We start from the raw sequence: 14,763 nt of genomic DNA, 5'->3' as shown, positions 1-14,763 counted from the left end.
TAGATCCCCTTTGAAATAATAAAAATACATTCTTGGCCCCAAATACTTTCAACAATTCACAAGAATTTTTGTTTTGTTTCGTGACAATGGCCATTATATTCCTTGTTTCCTTATTTATTCATTTTTACCTCTGGTTCAGTTTGTCTGTTTGTTTGTTTGTTTGTTAGCAGGAATACTCAAAAATGTATGGTCGGATTTGCAACAAAAAGGTCTTGGAGATGGAATTTTGGATTTTGAATCCCGACAAATACAGAACATTTCACAAAATATGTACAATTGTGTGTTTCAAAAATATGTTAATTTATGAATGTTAATATCAAGATGTTTGTCTAGTGTGAAATCATTTTACTTACAATACTGATGTCTGATATTAAGCATGCGTGAGGAAAGGTTTGGCCCAAAATGTGCTGCACATTAACAGTAACAAATGACAGTTTCTATACTTGGACAGTGTGCAGATTTCTGCTGCCTTCATGCTATTCCTCATTTTGTTATCAGAAAATACCCTACGATTACAACACATCCCTCCCAGGTCGATATGGAGACTTTTTTTTCAAATTTATTTTCCATTCGCTAGGGTCTTCAGTCTGACCATAACCGCTCATTATTAGGGTTGCACACCCAACATCTTTTAGTATAGAACTTTAAACTACATCAAACATGTTATTATGTTATTTGTGTTACATAGTATACGGTTATTATACCTTTCCTGAAGCCATTACTTTTAAGCTACTTGTTTTTCTTTGTCAGCAAGACAGACTAAAACTAAATGAAAATAATGTGGAAATAAAGTTCTGGAATGTAAAACAGAGGCGGGCACTGTAGTTGTAAGTAAATGGTATTCAAACAGGAGTAAATTGTGCATTCATGACTTAATTAACTGTTTTCAGCTTTGTGAGTATTTGCAGTAGCAGGATATTTGGGATTCAAAATAATCGACAGGGCCCATATTCCATGTGACAAAGCAACATGCCTCCCATTGCAACGAGAATGGAGGTCAAAAGCCCCGAAGGGTGAGCTGTATCGGTTTTAGTGACATAGTTAATACTAGTTTGTTGTCGGGCTGCCCCCCTGAAAGTCAGACACTTAAGCAATCGGTCGGACACTCCTCAGTAGACTGAGGTTCTTCAGGTCGAGCCCTGGAGCACCTGTTCAGAAACCTGGCAGTTCAATAGGCATTGCTTGATAGTCTGTATGAAACAAAAGAAACGGATCATCGAACATCCGCGTGGAACAGCCAAATCCGACGCGACTGATACGATTCTTGTGTGGATCCAGCCCTCGTTAGTTGGAACAGTTCATCGGAGGTTTTGGGCTTGTGACAGGATTATAATTGACTGGGAAAAAAATAGAGAATATCACCATCCATTTCTCTAGGTGTACACAAAAAATAGACATCAACTAAGTAACCAAATGTACTCCTCACGTTTGGTTACTGCGTAAATCAGTGCACAAATGAAAAGAAGCTGTTTTTCTTTACTGCCCTATGAGCTGAACTGACCATAAAATATATCTACCACGATGATGAAATGACAAGTGGTTCACATCCAGCATTGGACGTATAAACACAGTTGTAACTACATATAACCCAGGAGCAGACGAATGACCAAATTTGATTGACTGATTGTTTGTTTACTGCTGTCTGCAAGCCAAATGTCCCCCCAGGGGCGTTAAAGTGCTCTTCCACAGGAACCAGCAGGAAGCAACCGTGTACTTACGGGCAGCGCGTCAGGCGGCTGGTCTAGGCGCAGGGTGGAGGACAGCATGGAGGGGCTGATGGGAAAGCTGGGGCTGCTGGGATTGCGGCTCTTGCGCCGAGAGCGTCTGGTGGAATCCCGCCGGCTCTCTCTGCCCGGACCCTCGGGCTCCTCCTCGATCACCAGGATCTTGTCATCGCTAAGGTAACGCAGCAGGGAGTTGTCTGAGTCTGTGGGGAATTGGAGGAAGGATGGAGGAAGGATGGAGCAGTTAGAGTATGGACAGGCTGAACAGAACCGCTGACCGAGAGAGGAAAACCACGGAGGGGAAGGAGATATCATCGCAGAGTCGAGGGAGAGCCCCAGAGAAGAGACGGATGAGGCTGAATAGACCCTTGGAGATAAAGACCCAACGGAATGGGATAAAAGTGCCTCAGAGTGTCTGATATGGATCCACAGCCGGGGACAAATTCATTTAATCTGTTTGCAGTGATTATGCTGATTTGGAGGGGCACAACTGATAAATCTTGTCACTCTTTGAAAGTTTTATTCTGCTTTAACTCCAGATAGAAAAGGGCTCCTCACCTTATTTGTTTATCATCCATATACTTGAATGTGGAAAAATAAAAGAAGTGACCGAGAGGAGGAGAAGGAGAAAGGCAGACCCACGATCGTGAGTATTGTGCTTTAATGTTATTCATAGACTTTCTGATGGCGGAGTGGAGGATCCTCGGCTGAATACAGATCAAGTCTTGCCGCAAAATGTTGGCTAGAAGCTGGTTAGAACTGGTCACATACCCTCATTTCACTCCGAGCAGCTGTATAAATGCAATTTCCTTGCATTTATGTTTATTTACCGCTCTGTCAGATACATACCTGACGGACATGTATCCCCACACAACCACACCACCATGGATAACCAGAGGATGAGCTGAAATGTGTTGAGCTGAGTATGGAGCAAAGCACGGCACCAGTCTGACTGAGGTTTGCGTGTCAAGTGTGTGAGGGTCTGCGATTTTGCGTGTGTACTGTAAGTGTGTGTGTGTGTGTGTGTGTGTGTACCTCGGCTCCCCCTCTTGCCCATGCTGGGTTCCTTGGCCTCGGCCATCCAGTTATATTCGGGAGGCATGGAAACGGGTCTGAGGTCACCTGGAACGACCAATCAGCAGTCAGAGAGTCGGCTGTGGGGGGGGGGGGGGGGGGGGGGGGGGGGACTGCGGGGGTGTCTCAGGAAGGCAGTGACGGAGAGACAGTGCGGGAGACAGCTGAAGGGGTTGGACAGGTGAGACAGAGTGTGTGCAAGTGAGGGGGAAGGAGCGGAATACTCTCGAGGAACCGCTTCAGCGTGCAAGACAGAGTGGCCGAAACTTCACCTCACAATGTGAGTAGTTGTGGTCGTACTGTAGCAGTGCTACCAAGCTTATCTGCTAGTATGTGTACTGTTGGCTGATGACCACTGATGAGCTGCACAAAGATGTGGGTTTTTAAAGAAAATGCATAATTTTCTTCATTTTAGAAAAAAGCTATTAGTCAGGTAGGGTCAGGTATTTTGAAATTTGGAGAGAGTCGTTTGAATTTCCACATCAATCAATTATCACATGAATGATTCCCATATTTACTCTCATGGCTCTGACAGGTCCAATATTCAGCCTCCTTTTAGCTCTGTTTTGGTCTCCACCAACTACTGTGATATCTGTCTCTTTTGCCAGGTGGTATGCATTGGGTTTATCCAAGTCTACTTGCTAGACTGCCTACTGTGGCTGGATACAACACTGACGAGAGTGACACCCAAACAGTGAGCTTAAAGACAAATAAATGCTCACTATAGTTGAAGTGAGATCTACAGAGTTGGGTGAAAATTCTCTGTAGCTTTTCGAATGACGCCTTTCCTGATAAATATAGCAATTTCATGCATTGTTACCGAACCGTCACAAGATTGAGTTAACAAAAAATGTGTATTTCGGGACTTCAAGAGAAACCAACTTTGCTGTAGAGAACTGTGTTAAGTGGGGCTCCACTGTTCCTTCCTACAGCACAAGCTATACAGTACATGCAGCCTACATATATGTCTAGCAAGGCTATCATAAAATCGGCCTGAGATTCTTAGGGCTGTCGACTGACCCCCACCTCGCACATCAAAGCAGTTCCTTGAGGCTTTTCCAGGAAGGTACAGGATGTCTTAGGAGCTGTCTGAGACAAGGGTGGACACAGGAGGCGGGGCAGAAAGGGAGCTGGAGACAGTGTGTTTTTTGGACCGACCGTTTGGCTTGTGATCCGTGTTTGTGGGGCGTGTGTACGTGTGTAAAAAAACAACACAAAGAAGCAGAGCCATGACGTGAAGTGATGAACACATAAGGACAAGTGTTGAGGAAAAAGAGGAAAATAAAAGGTGAAGGGAAGCTGTCCTTCAAAACAAATACAAGAAGCCGGAGCCGTTTCGGACTCATTCACACTTGTTTGATTGCACCCTGGGTCTTACCGTGGGTCGGGGTCTTGTCCCGCCGGCGAACGCCTGTATTTCGGCCCCTGTCGTAGTCGGGCCCTGGGGGTCCGTCGCCCTCTAGCAAGGAGAAGTACTGACCACTGTCCTGGTCCAGGTAGTAGCTGACCGCCTCTGAACCTTTGGAGCCGGACTGGGAGCTGACGCTGTAACGGCTGATGTCATCGCATGACATCAGACCCATCTCCTCCCTGAGGGGAGCAGAGCTGTCATCACCACTGTCATCAGCATCATCATCAGCGCAATCAGCTGGATCGTAATAATCATAACACTCATCGCGACGATTATCATCAAACATCCGCGTGAGCGAGCATCTGACCTGGTGCTGTAGAGTCCAGAGACAGGAGAGAGGATGTAGACGTCCTGCATGCTGGGGGCGTCCATTTTGGACATGCCCAAAGTTCCACCGGGTGTAGGGGAGGTGCTGGTGGGGCTGGTGGGGATCGGCTGGAGAGAGGAAAAGAGGAGAGAGAAGGAGAGAACGCCTCGGTTTGAGTCCTTTTTCATTGAGGTACAACCGGAGGAGGGTGAGGGGATCTCAGAGCACACGGTCCTATGCAGGAGTTGGACGTAGAATTTGTGATTCCTTCCTTTTACTGCAGCCGGCACTCTTTTAAAAACGGCATCGCCTGAGTCAGAATAAAGGGAGATATTTCCACAGAGCTGCCATGTTGTTTATGTTTTTTTTTTGTTTTTTTATATCTTCCTGACTGTGCAACCTCTCCCGCGTTCAATCGCTTCACCGTTCTGTCATTTTGTCTCAAGCCACTTCACTCACACAGGGCTCTCCATGTCTGTTCCCATGACAACCCTTCCTCTACCATCCTCTCCTCGCTCTTCCTCTCTCCTCAGCCCCCCCCCCCCCGAGTACAAGAGAAAGGAGAGGACAGAGGTAGCGAGGCCTCCTGCATCGGCTTGACTCAAGGACACGTACATTATTTTTTGTCGTCGGGTACCCCTCCGCGAGGACAGGGTGCCTCGCTTCTGATGTCATGGAAACTCACTCATTCTATTTATTCCCAGTCGGAACAGCTGGGGCGACAATTACGTAGCTCGTGCCGACAGTTTGTCCCCGAGGATGAGGCTTCAGAATTTGAAGAATGGAGTGTTTCACTGAATGTCTGAGGAGTACACTTCATTTTCGAGGGGGAGATGTTGAGCGTGGACAGAATGGATAAACAGAGCCCGAGCGATAGTGAGGCGGGCTGCTGCGTTCTCATTAAGGAAGCCCCGCGTTTCATCATTTCATCAACAGTGCATTAGTGGAACTACATTTCATATTCCAAACTTTGTCTGCTCCTCTCCCTCCCTCCATTTCCGAACCCTCACAACCACCGTTCGTCACCTCTTTCTCCACACTGCCTTTTTCATGCCTCATGAAGGCAGCTTACAGTAAGACGGCTTCACAACAAATAATGAACGCGGGGTGGGAAGAGAGGGACGTGAGCGGCAGAGAGGAGAGTAAAGGAAACAGGACAAAGAGAGAGAGAGAGAGAGAGAGAGAGAGAGAGAGAGCGACAGAGAAAGAGTTCAGGAGAGGGAGAGGGGGACGGGGGGGGGGGTCGCTGTGCAGTGTGGTGACTGGAGCTCAGAGTGAAAACAGTAATTTAGTGATTACAGCCCACGGCTGTCTGCATGGAAAAAAAGTGTGTGTGTGTGTGTGTGGGGGGGGGGGGGGTTCCACAGCAGGCAAAATTCCAGTTTGCTAAAAAAGCACTTAAAGCATTTGACCCCTGCTGCGTCCACTCCAAACTGCCTTACAATCCCTTGCTCGGTCGTACCACCACCTCCACATGCACACATGCAAGACTGTATGATTTGCGTTGTAAAAGTTCAAAATTACATGTGAAGAAAGTTTACAGTAGGGCTGGATGATAAACAGAATTCAATGGATCACCAATGGGAATCTCTCACCGACTTAACTTTGCTCACGTTGCAATGGTCCGCACGCGACAAACCAATATCTCAGCGGACATTTTGACTCGCCGCGGCAGGAGAAGCACAGATGTCAAGAATAGCATATGGCTCAGTTCCATTCAAGTGTCCCAGGAAGCCCTGACAGTGTGGCAGCGAGCCAACGTGAACAAGACCACGGCCCTGGAACTGAAGCAAATTTACAGTATAGATATGAGAGGGACAATGAACTTCTCATCTGTAAAAGGAAATAAGCATATTTCCTAACTATTTGAGGCAGATAGGAATGCCTATTTCCAGGGCCAAACTATTTGGCTGCTGACCCCAAGTGGTTGAGACCAATGGGCTTTCTACGAGGCAGTACTACGAGCAGCTATACAGGTGTGTCTTCGGCGCGACGGCACAGAGAAGTAGCTGTTTGTTAACAACAATGGCAGCTGAGTGTTCCTGAATGTTCCTGCATTGAAATCAGAGCAAAGAGCAAAGGCCTTTCTCGATGGGAGAGGTGTTTTTGAACCCTCTTCTCCTGACTGGCTTCGGCAGCAGCGATAGATGTTGATAGACAGATGGTTCATCCAATCACCTGCCAAGTATTTTTTTCGAAAAGTGCGTGCCTTCTTCCAAACAGTTTCCAGCAAATCCCTCCCAGAAGGTTTTGTGAAACAAACCATCTGGCACATCAGATTACATGTTTCCCACACTGCCAAACAATTCTCTTAAAATAATACTGTATTATTACTGCGCTTCAGAATTCCTTCTGGACCTTGAAAGTTTTGGTGAACAGAACAATCCCACCCGAAGTTCCATTTAGCAGCTACTACCCAGCTTTCAGTCAGTTGCATGGTCTTCATCACCAGATACATTTCCATTCTGAACAATTTAAGAGCTTCTTATCCATGTTGGTCATCATAATAATTTGAAAAGGATGAGAGACTCATTGTGTCCAATAACACTTCACCTCAAACACAAAAAATAAGATGCTAAAGCAGCTGTAGCCCCTCACCCAAAGCACCCTTTCAGCCGGCCCATCAATTAAACATAACTGGCATGTTGTTTAAAATACCAGGTATTTACAAAGAGTAATAATTTATAGGTCTAAACACTTCACATATTTATGAGAGAGGGGTCACAGACAATGTGCGGCACACATGTGACCGGTGAAGTGACCTGTAACATGAACTTCTCGCATGCAGATTTGGCAGCAACATAGCAGGCATGCCATATGTATCATCACATTATGAGAGAGTTTATTATTTGGTAGAATAGAGGCGGTTGCCATGAAGGGATTTGGGACTAGAATCACATGATAATTTGCAGAGATAAATTGTTTCCTTTGTGGATTTTTTTTTATAATCCGGCTGAACGTTTGCCACATTTCGGCTAAACTTCACAGCCGTGCAATTCATCCTCCAAAACCAGGCTTAGAGGTTCGAGTGTGCATGTGTTTGTGTGTGTGCGCTTGCTCTGGGAGTGTGCATGTACAGTATGTGTCCACAACCAAGATTACAGAGTGCAGTGACCCAGTTCCTTTGTCTCTCAAAGGAGCAACGGGACTGATAACGGAAAACATCTCTCTGCACATGTGCAAAAACACGTACACACACACACACGCACACACACACACACACACGCACACACACAGACACACACACAGACACGCACGCAAACACGCACAGACACACACACACATACACGCAAACACGCACACACACAGGCTGTTTAGCAGGGTATTTTGGATTCAGTGAATTATCTCCAGTATTTGCTGAGTAGCCGTTCTTGTTTCAGAGCCAGTGGAGCTGCCTGTAGTTGCTTATGAATAATTAAGGGCTCCAGTCTTTCGGAGAGAGAACAAATCTAAAACACTCCTTTCTTCTCTTCTGCCGCAGATATTGCAGGGCTCTGATCTTGGCGCTCACGGCGCGTTCGCGTCTTAGCGGCCCATCAGGGTAGAATTCCCACAATCCTCTGCTGTTGCAATGCCGGAAACCCAACAATAAGCTCATGGTAACAACTTAGGAGTGACGGTCTAACGAGACAGCAACCTGGACACAAAAGCAGTTTGCCAGCTTTGCACAGAGATGCCGATTAAATCGCATTAGACTCTATGGTTATGACTTGGGCTCTAATGGTTTCTAGATCACTACAGAAACCAGATGGACAAGCCGAATCCATTGCTGTCTCTCACGTGAACATGTGCTCACAGGTACACTGCTACATACTGCAAACTGCAGCTTGGAAAGAAGAAAGAAGAGACATGGTGCGGGGAGACGGCGTGAAGGAGGATGAAAGACAAAGAAGGAAGGAGAAAAAAGGCCAAAAGAGCAGCTGAGCGCTGGGCAGAGATCAGAGCATGCATGTAGCATGTAAATGAATTAGCCTAATGTGAGGTTAAAAATAGCAGCCGTGGAGCACATGGGGTCTGAAAAGACGGTAGCTGCTTCACAGGCAGCATCAGATGTTCCCCTCTCCTCACCCGCCCGTCCGCCTCGGCTCAACTTGTTCTTTCTGTGCACCAAAAAATCGTTAAGTGATTTCTTTTTCCTGGCGTCTGAATGAGTGACAGACTTGAAATGTATTTGCTCTGTACTCCAAGTCTGAGCTGTGAGCCTTCAAACAAGCGTTCCACTTTTTTTTCTTTTTTTTTTCAGATCTACTGCACAGTACATTCAAAATGTACTCTCTTTTTGAGAAAGAGATGCCCTTTGGGGCAAAGGTCGAATGAGTCAGGACCAGAGCCTCGGTAAAGATAAGAGTGTGTGAGTGGAAGCGCCGCGCTCGATCCTAATCAGGACGTTCAGGCCATATTAGACAGATGTAAGATTTAATTAGCTTCTTATTCTCTCCTTTTATACTTCGATTTTGAATGACCTCTATCTAAAAAAAAAAAAAAAAAAGCTTTCGGCATGCATAAATTCTCTGCAGGTTTAGGTACCAGCACATTTGTGAATGGCTCCGGGGGCAGCCAGCAGTACGGCAGGCCGTAAAACTGAGAGGTTTACTGGAACAGGAGGACCGATGCAAGGTCAAACAGTGGACGAGTTTCCTTTGGAAGTGTTTGTTTAAAATGCTAGTAGGAGAATACAGAGCGTGGGTGGGAAAGACAAGAGCTGAGAGCGAGTCAAAGATAAGAACCAGAGGTACACATCTTCCTGTACACACTGTTGTTCTAAATCATATATTCTCTTAGAGGTATAACTGTGGAGGAGGGGTCATTTTTCAGTCTCTCGCTTCTTTGTTAAAATTCCAATCACAGAGATGTTTGGAGAGGTACGGATGTGCAGAAGGAGCCTGTTTGTACCACCGCAGTGACGTTTACCTGCAGGCCCAGTGGTTTCCAGCGGACGTTCCTGAGCAGAGCCGGCGTGGAGCTGAGGGTGTTCTGGGGCCTTTTCTTCAGCGTGAGGATGACTCCGCATGGGTCCTCTCTCAGAGCGTTCACGAGGTTCTTCAGCTGCCAGCCCACCTGAGGAGCGCACACACACACACACACACACACACACACACACACAGACACACACACACACACCGGGTTACCGAAAACAGCTGCTGCAAACCACACACAGACACGCACGCACATGCTGTGCACATGTGGCACTGGGAGCAACCAAATCCACCACCGACAAATATTATGCTTAATATTAACCACCACCACACTTCCATCCAAAACAACACAAGCATTTCATAACTTCATTACACGGGTACAGTAAAGGACGACAGGAAACAGGGGAGAGAGACGCGACCTGGGAGAAACGGAGGTTAAAGGTTAGAGCCACCACCGTGCGACTATTCATATATACCTCACATTTTCACATAGCCCCTGAACAATGGGGGCATAGGGTCAGCCGCACACTGAGAGGTTCTCATAGTGTGTGCTTGTTGGTATGAATTATATTGGACACTGTCCTGTATAACACAATCCAACTCAAGCACGCCTGCGAAATTTGATTACTCTTCCCCTACGAGGCTCTATCTATGGCAACGCAACGCGTTTAAACAGCCCAGTGGTCATGAGTGCAGTGATTAAAATCCTTATTCCGGACAAAGTCTTTACCGAGCCCACTTTGTTGTCTCCGTCGCGAGATGACAAAAAAACACTGGCACATTGAAGTAAGAGACATCTTGGCCGGTGGGCTCAAGTTCCAGAGAAGCGAGTGTGACGGGAAACGAGTAGGAAGGGCAAGGAGTGCTGACTGCAGCGTTTCCTCGTGGCTCTGGACAGCCTGTCTCCAGAGCTCGCTGCACTCGTCAGGCCATTGATTTGGCTACAGCGGCTGGAAGTGTCCGCGGAGGCCGCCGCCACACACACACCGCGCACACTGCTCTGACCTTATTCCTGACATAATGACGGCCGGCCTGTGTCAGCCTGCAGTGTCCCGTTTCTTGTTCTCTTTGGCCCACTTCCGAAGTCTGAGCTGGGCTGGTGATCATCGGCCGCAAGGGACAGTAAGTTTCTGTCGGCATGCTCTGCCCTGTTGCTCACTTAAAAATAGGAGGTGTACCAGGGCACGCCAGGGCTGTGATCTTTTCATTTGATCTGATTTATTAATTCAAACAGAGACAGAGCCGAGTATTGAATCCTCAGCACTCATCTGCTACCAGCTTTCCGACTGGTGGATTCGTGGGTAGATTCGAGATGGATGGATGCATGGTGGGATTATGAATAATGAATATATTATGAATAGACAACGTGTCAAACCGCAGACTCGCTAAACAAAGTGGCTAAAATGGAAATAGGACATTACATAAGTTATTGTAGTGGCACTAAGTATTGACTTGCCAAAGGAAAATCCAGAATTAACTGAACTGAGGTTGAACCGAATCAGCTCCTGATCAAAACTTCTTAAGCTTTTTTTTGATCCGCCACAAAAGTGGACTGCGCATGCAGAGGGCATCAGCGAACACACAGCCTGCCCTAACCTGGGTGGGTAGAACTGTTCTCTTATGCAAATGTACAGAGAGCAAAGGGAAGCAGGGAGAGACCTACCAAACTAATAATAGTGCTAAACTGCTGCCGGAGACTTTTTTTTGTTCTGTTCTTTTTCTTTTTTTTTAAATCTCAGGGGTCTTCATTATTTTCCCAGATGCTATTACCTTCACGTAATTATGTTGCCTCTTCAAACAATCAGTTTGTTATTTGAGCAAATTCCACATTTTACCTCAATAGAGGAGCCGAGCTAAAAACTGGCTGTTTTGAAGCGGGCCTCAAACAGAAGCTCATGCATAGACATGAAGGCAAGCGCCGTTGCTAAATATGTGGGATAGGCCCACATAATGTTTCCATAATGTAATGGAATTTGTTCATTCAATATCCACACTAATCTAATTTTTGAATACGGAGCCTCGCTGGATAAACTTATCAGCTGCGATGTTGACAGAGAGCTGGCCGGTCGAGTACGTCCATCTTTCCTGCTCAGCAGCTGGGACGTCCTTCTGCTGTTCTCCCTCCGTCTTCTTCTCCTCCTCTTCCTCTTCTCCCTAAGCCCCCCTTTACCTCCTCCTCCCTTTTTCCCGCCCCCGCTCTCCCGGGGCGTGTGACGGCTGCACACCCCGTTCCCCATCACAGACACACACCTCGGTCTCCCCATGCTTATCTCCTCCCCCAGAGTGAGGGATCAGAGTGGCGAGGGGTCTAGCTGAGGGAGTAATGAGGGGTTGGCGCTGAGAGCCTGGCAGGGAGCGATCTGCACTGTCACCTCGAGGAGAGAGGGAGAGAGAGAGAGAGAGAGAGAGAGAGAGAGGGGGACAGAGATAACACACAGCTCCCTCGCGCGTCAATCAACGCCGCTCCCCGGCGCCCGCATCACACACTGTCACATGAGCAGCGCTATATCGAGATGTACGAGGAGATACTCAGGCGCACAAAAAGACGATCGACGCGCCGACACAGACCTCCTTTCCCCACCTCGGAAAAAAAATCCCAAATGGATGCTGAAACAAATTGTCTCTGCCAGCGCTGACAGCACGGGCGACGCTCAGTCACATGCCCTCAGAAGCCATTTCAAATGGCTGCCCGTTCTTTGTGCTGATCTGACGCGACGAGTTGAAGGCAGGAGTACGACAGATTCAAGTGTTGAAGTGGAACGCGGGTTCACATTGCGAACCGGACGCCTCCTGCAGGGGTTTCTTTCAATGGCGGGAAACACATTGCAGAAAGAGTTGGCCGACGACCGCGGTGGACGGAATAAAAGGTCACAGTCGTTTCTACAATCTGCCTTCGCACTTCCGGCCTAATTAGCCTACATAGCGACACTGGCACAGGACAGGAAGCACCATGGCGGCAGTGGTGGTGGTGGCAGACATCATGTACCTTGACAGCTCCTCAACATAGCACAGGACGGAGAACAAAAGACAAGTTTGCAGTATGTATTCACAGAGGGAAAACACAGTGACAGGAGATTAGCTGTGATTCTTCATGACCAACAGTGTTTCACACGTGGAAGCTCTTTAACTCACCACTGTCTGGTGGTTGACTTGGATCACCTCGTCCCCGGCGTGGATCTTCTTACACTGGTCTGCTGGAGACTGCAAGGGGCAGAAATTGGAGCGCGATGCAAACACATTTAGTTAAAAAAAACAACTGAATTCATTGTCCCCGTGGGATATGAGACCATATATCGTGGCAGGTGAAGTGCCAAGCTTTACCGAATGAGTGAAACAAAGACACTCACGTTCTCTGTGGTTCCGGTGATGACGTGGAGTCCATCGTATGTCGATTTGATGTACATCCCCTGAAACACAAGCATGCATGGGCGGGGGGGATTCAGTTCAATACAGTGTACAGGGAAATGCATATTTTGTATCTGTGTTTACGTCTCTGTCCAAAGCGTTTGTCTTAAGACTTACAAAACTAAGGAAATTGAGAATTAACTTGACTAACAGATGAGGAAATACTAACAGTATGTGTCAGTACTGTGGGCCACCGCGAGCTTCCAAAGACTTATTGCTCCTTGACTACGACTCTGCTTCAGTTTCTGGAACTCGACTACTTTACACCATTTTCCCAAAAAGATGGAGTACATCAGACAGTTGGGCCTGTAGTGGATTCGTCTTAGTGCAAAATCTCCCGTCAGGTGTTCAGCTGGGTTGACATCAAAGAAGTATGATTCACATTATTTTCATACTCATCGAACCATTCAGTGACCCCTCATGCCCTAGAGGAGAGTAAGCATTCGCGTTATCCCGCAGACTTCTTTATATTCTTCTTTTAATTCATCGCCTGCCTTGATAAAAGCCTGGATCTGAGTTAAGCCTTAAAAGCAAAAAACATTCAAGTCTCAAGTTCTGATGTCACAAAGTAAATAATTAACTCCGACAGCAAAAGGCAACGCAGTGCATATTCACACACCTTGAATATTTCATTATTAGTGCTGTGCATTGAGGACTCTTGGATTCAGTTAGGTGAAAACACCATTAGCAGCGGCAAATGCTGTAAGAAAAAAATGGTCCAGTTTAAAGTTTAAATGTAAAATCCACTGTATTTGTCCCCTAGAGACTTGGCACACCACTTGACGTTTGTAGACTCAAGCCTTGACTTCCCCTAGAACATGGGCTAATAATGCAATAGCTGATTTTCTTTTTTAGAAAATAGTGGTTGAAAATTGGATTGTGCAGGGCAGAGACTTTATGGAAACCAGCCTTTCATTTTTCTACGTCTTTTCAATGTCTTTTGCTGGGTGGTAAGGCTGTATTTACACATGCAGGAGGCACAACGCAATAGTAGCATACAATTGCACTCATCTTTCTTTTATGTGATTCAAACAATCACTGACAAGGAGCTAAAAGATGCTAAAAATGCTACATAGAACTGAGAGTTACTATTGAGCTGGTTGACGACTTTCTCAGTGGGTTCGTCAATACACGCGACTCCTTTGACATTAGAGATAGTGATGTCAACCATTCTTGATATGAAAATGTTGATTAGTGCAGCTTTAAAATCAAACATACAGTGTACATGTTTGTGTGTGTCCTTACCAGCCCTTCGCTCGGCATGATGCTGGTAAGGTGGACCACCTCTAAATGGGCCGACTGCGAGACCAGAGAGTCTGATGACAGCGAGATGATGTGGTCGCAGATCCCCGCTAAGGTCTTACACTGCAGGTGAAGAGAGCAGAGAGAGGGGGAGAGAGCAGGAGAGAGTGGCAAAAGGGAAAAGACAGAAAGTTATTGAGATTGGTTTTGGTCCACGGGGGACGCTGTGACCTAGCTGGAGGAGGTGAAACAGAAATCATTTCATCGGACTGTTCCACATCGCCACCTCCATCACTCCAGCACACAAACTGTTTCCTGTCACAGTCTGTCCACGGGCATGCCCACAAGACCCCGTCGCAGACAGAGCAGCACACCGCCGATAACGAACGTGCCCGAGGCGTCCAGATGACATTTTCTAACAACTAAATTACAGAGCACAGTTCTCATTTGTTGTTATCTGTACTTTTTTTTCTCCTTTTTTTTTTTTTTTTTTTAAACATAAAGGCCATTTTCCCATCACATCAACAAAAACAAAATCAGACACATTGTAGGTTTGCACTGCAATTACATTTCTAACACATATTACTCCACAGTGCACCCAAGCACGCACGCCGAATAAAAAGCCTGGCTTCAACTTACCTTTGTTCTAAATAAACATTGGCTGTTTTCAGGCAGTTTGTCTGC

The 14,763-nt window shown here is 46.6% G+C and overlaps 1 protein-coding gene across 6 annotated transcripts in view; it reads right to left on the bottom strand.

Annotated features, from left to right (window-relative positions):
- Positions 1-14,763, bottom strand: part of si:ch211-26b3.4 (connector enhancer of kinase suppressor of ras 2) — a 52,664-nt gene that overhangs the window by 12,781 nt on the left and 25,120 nt on the right. For 5 of the 6 annotated variants that reach the window (XM_047334279.1, XM_047334283.1, XM_047334281.1 and 2 more), the window contains exons 6-13: positions 14,083-14,202; positions 12,780-12,839; positions 12,565-12,633; positions 9,428-9,574; positions 4,517-4,644; positions 4,177-4,388; positions 2,760-2,846; positions 1,719-1,927 (exon numbers count right to left, since the gene is read on the bottom strand). In XM_047334279.1, the coding sequence (XP_047190235.1) occupies positions 1,719-1,927; positions 2,760-2,846; positions 4,177-4,388; positions 4,517-4,644; positions 9,428-9,574; positions 12,565-12,633; positions 12,780-12,839; positions 14,083-14,202 (1,032 nt within the window). The remainder of the gene's footprint in view (positions 1-1,718; positions 1,928-2,759; positions 2,847-4,176; positions 4,389-4,516; positions 4,645-9,427; positions 9,575-12,564; positions 12,634-12,779; positions 12,840-14,082; positions 14,203-14,763) is intronic. The other variant, XM_047334280.1, reaches the window with a different exon arrangement.

This window comes from Scophthalmus maximus, chromosome 9, assembly GCF_022379125.1.
Source record: "Scophthalmus maximus strain ysfricsl-2021 chromosome 9, ASM2237912v1, whole genome shotgun sequence".
NCBI classification, from domain to species: domain Eukaryota; kingdom Metazoa; phylum Chordata; class Actinopteri; order Pleuronectiformes; family Scophthalmidae; genus Scophthalmus; species Scophthalmus maximus.
This window is presented reverse-complemented; position numbering and strand designations above follow the sequence as displayed.